Consider the following 4,535-nt stretch of genomic DNA (forward strand, 5'->3'; position numbering starts at 1 on the left):
ATCTGAAGAAGAACTAAAAAGTAATTTTTATCTTAGCAGAAAAATTTTGTAATAATTTTTATTATTTTTTTATTTAATTCGTCATTAATTCATTATCAACACAAAATAATACCCTTGAGCGTAACTTAAGATATGAAGTTAATATTAGTAATTACATACAAGATATCTATTAGCCTATGACTTGTAAGATTAATATGTATAAAATGAGGGTATAATTAAAAAAATAAAAATAAAACAGCAAATATAAAGTACAATTTATTTCTATATTCATAAATGATCAATAAATCAATAAATATTGAGTGGAAGAAAAATAATGTATTGAACTTATAGCCAAAGACAAGATTAGAATTCTTGGTCCTTATACTTGATATTATATTTTGAAAATTTAACATTCAGCATACCATTTGATTCAGCATTGCCCGTATATTATTAAAGAGTATAATAGATTCATGGGTGGAGTCGATTTATTGGATAGTCTAATTGGGCGATATACAATTAGAATATATATATATATATATAGTATAAATTAAAATAAAGTAAATTCGTGGCTTCTTTACAAACGCGTAAAAGAAGAAAAAATGGAACCTGTAAAATATTCTTTAGCTGATTGGCGAAAAGAAATAGCGTTTTATTTGACCAAAAGTGGTATAACGAAACCAGTTCGAGGACGCCCATCGAACTCACTCGAAGGAGAACTTCAAAGGGTAAAAAGAAGAAGACTTGTCACATCCACACCAAAAGATGTAAGACTAGATAAGTTTGGACATTGGGCCAGATTTCAGGACAAAAAAGGAAGATGTAAGATTCCACATTATACGGGGACCACATTTTAGAAGTGTTCAAAATGCAACCAGTATTTGTGTCAAACCAAAGAAAAGCAATGCTTCGAAGAGTTCCATTGCAAATAAATGCGTTTATAACTTTAATTTGTATAAGTGAAAAATAATATCAAACCACAAGCTGTGATGAAATTATTTCAATTTAAATATTTTATACTGTTTTTAATTTCTAAATTTTATTGATAATTAGATATCAAGAAGTAAAAAGTGATTTTTTTAAGTTTTTACTATGATTATTTATTATTTTAATTTGTTATTTTTATTGATAATTATGTAGGAAGAATTAAAAATGTGATTTGTTTAAGTTTTTATTTTTATTGATCATAAAGTTAAAATAAAAATAACACTTGCATACGCGCGATGTTGCTTACAAGGAACAAATAAAAATCTCGTGTTTTTGAGCTAAAAAACAGTCCTAGATTTTTTTAACTATTTTTTCTGAGTTCCTGAGACTCAAATTAGTCCAACAAGATTTTTTTTTTTAAAAAATAAAAAATCGCGCATTGAAGGGTTAAATTGGTTATTTTAAGTTGAGAAAGTAATATTGTTTTTTTAAAAAAAGAAACATCTTTTAAAACATTTTAAATAACATTAAATTAAATTTGTGTAACAATTTGTACTTAATACCTTATAAAAAGTAAAAAAAAAAACTCCACTTGCTTGATAAACATATTCCTTTCAGTAAGTTAGTTTTATCTTCAGTTTGTGCAGAAAGCCTACCAACTTTCATCATAGTTTTCCCTTTAACTTTTCTTTGAATAGTTGATTTTGATACACTATATTTTTTTCTGTATCGTGATATGACAATTTATTTGATTTAACTTCTTCAATAGCTTTTTTTAAAGTTTCCATAGAATAATTATGGTGGTTTTGCCTCTCAATTTTTTTTTTTTTATATTTTTTTTTTATATTTTACCACATTTGTCCATAAATTAACAAAAATGAAAATTAACTACACTAAAAAATAATTTTTAATTTCCCTGCATTTTATTATATGAATGGTAAATTACAACATATATTATTAAATGACAAAAAAAAAAAAAATAATGAAAAGGTGTATTTGAAAAATATTTTAAGTTACTAGGGACACAAAGTTTATCTTAAAAGATATTTTCATTAATCCAAGTAATTCGTTTAAAAAACATGAGTGGTAAAAAAAACTATGATAACTAAACACGTATATGCTTATTAGCTTGCGGTTTTTTATGATGGTTGGTTTTATTCTTTTTTATGAATTCTTTATATTCAATATAATCATCATGTGTAAAATATTGTTCATAATTGTCTGCCATAAATCTGAAAATGTAGATACAGTATTATAATAATTGTAAAGAATTAATGAATATTTAACAGTCTTCATTCGTCTTTATACTATCATTGATCACACTAACTTTCTAGGAAAGATCAAATATTAGTAATGTGCACACAATTTTAAAAAAAAAAATATTTAATTGTAAAAAGATTTTGCAAATTTCTCAAGACCGAGAGAGATGGAGTGGTATGTTGATGATGGCAAGACTGTTGTAAAGGCCAGTGAAAAAAAGAAGAAAATTTTATTATTAAATAAATTTATAAGTTTCATAAGAGATTTTTCATATGATTTTCTTTTAAAACAACAAAATAATTTTATACTAGTAAGTCACTCAAGTTTAATTTAATGTTAATTTAAGATGCAAAAGCGTCCCAAAGGAAGCGTTGATAAAATCAGATATTTCAACGATTTTTGATTGAACAATATTAATTATTTGGTTTTTATTTTATAAATATTAATATTATTGACTCAAATTGATCATAGATTACTTATATTAGTATTTTAAAAACATTGCATTTTTACGAAATATTTAAATGATAATCGATTTTTCGATTTTCCCCAATTTTGGATGCAATTTTTTTTTTTTTTTTTGTAAAAATTTATCAATCATTTTAAGAAATTTATGAATCATCTTTAGAATTATAAACTGATACATTCAAACTTTTTTACTCAAAACCATTTTTGAGAGGATAATGATAAATTGGATTTAAGTTTACAAGACTACTATAGAAGTATCATCATCCGTCTTTGTACTTCAACCGACCTAAGAGTCTCATTCATGTTTTTTTTTTTTTTTTAATTATTCAAAATTAATACTCACTTTAAAAAACTTGCGACATTACTATTATTGAGAAATGCTTCTATTTCTGGAAAAATATGATCTTTAGGTTGGAAAACAATCGGATTTTTTTCTAAAAAACACGAGTTCAATAAATTTTGAATTAGGAATGTACTGAATTTATACTAATTATTAATAAAATAAGAAGTTAACATTTAAGTATTTTAGTAGAAACTTTCTTTGCTATTTGGTTATGTTTAGAGCAAATAAGATATTCTTTAATGTGACTAAATTTATCATAGACATGTATTTAAAAATTGTGCAAAAACAATACAAGGTATAAAATAAATATAAGATTAACTTAATGAGCAGAAAACAACTATGAATTTACTTTAAAATAATTGTTAGAAGTATAATTATTGATGTCAAAATTAGTTATAATAAAATAGTTTTTGAAATGCCAATACTATATTATGTAAATTAATAATAAATGCAAACAAATAATTTAAAATTCTTAATATTTAATCAACTCTTAATCACATGTGAACAAATGTTTCAGAAGAATTAAATTATTCATAGAATTAGTAATCGTAAAATAAATACTGCTCCATATACAAAACACCAAATTTTTTTAACACCCTCTAAATTAAAAATTGGTTTGACAAGTTGTTGATGATTGCATAAAAAATAATATTCAGCCTGAAACCAAAAAATGTATCATAGTTACTAAACAATAATATAAAATATTGATAAATATACCATTTATAATTGGAGATATTGGGAAAATGTTAACACAAAATGTATTATAAAATGTGAACACAATATCGCTCATAAATTATCAAACATAAAAAAACTTATTTTGAAGTTACAATGATAGAAAAATAGCTAAAGAAAATTTGCATAATAATAGTAATTTTAACAAGTAACAATAGACAGGGTTTATCTAATATTAGATTGTAAAATGTACAAAAATGTTAAAGACACAGGTGAAAAATACAAAAAAACATAGATTGAATAAAATTGATTTCGTAAGGTAACTGTTTTAAAAATATGATAAAATATTAAGTATTAATAATCCTAAATTATAAAATATAAATACTGTGAAAAAATAAGTATATTATAACAGATTAATTACCTTTAATTTATATCCAGCATTAATTTCATGCTTATATAATAAAGAATGATTTACAGTAGCATTAAAATATTGCATTAAATTATTACCAAAAGCGTATGCACTTCACCTGTAACAGTAAAAATATCATATTCGAAAAAAATATTTGAATAGAAAAATCGTTTACATTATTCCATCATATGTTGATATCTCTTTCCTTGACTCAATGAAAAAATGAATCAAATTTGCAATTGTGCGATCCCTATGCGGAAATCTCAATAACTAAAATCAAAGGATTATGATTAGTTATTTTTAATATTATTACTATTTGACATTTACTTTTCTATATTTTCTAGACATCTCTCTGTCAAAAATAGTTCTTCCTTTTAAAATTTGTGGAATCGTCATACGCGGAACATATTTCTGGAAAGCATGATAAAAATATAATACATTAAAATATTGAATCAATACATTTATTTGGATACAAAAAAAAAA

General features: G+C 23.4%; 1 protein-coding gene across 1 annotated transcript; it reads right to left on the reverse strand.

Moving 5' to 3' along the window:
• Window positions 1-3,502: 3,502 nt before the first annotated feature.
• On the reverse strand, window positions 3,503-4,463 carry LOC112681361 (the record flags this gene model as incomplete). The annotated part of the gene is made up of 4 exons (XM_025551622.1): window positions 3,503-3,628; window positions 4,065-4,164; window positions 4,228-4,322; window positions 4,380-4,463. Coding segments are annotated over 4 exons (405 nt in total), but the record flags the coding sequence as incomplete, so codon positions are not given.
• Between the last annotated feature and the right edge of the window lie 72 nt (window positions 4,464-4,535).

Source organism: Sipha flava, unplaced genomic scaffold (assembly GCF_003268045.1).
Source record: "Sipha flava isolate LNK unplaced genomic scaffold, YSA_version1 19036_pilon_pilon, whole genome shotgun sequence".
Taxonomy (NCBI): Eukaryota; Metazoa; Arthropoda; class Insecta; order Hemiptera; family Aphididae; genus Sipha; species Sipha flava.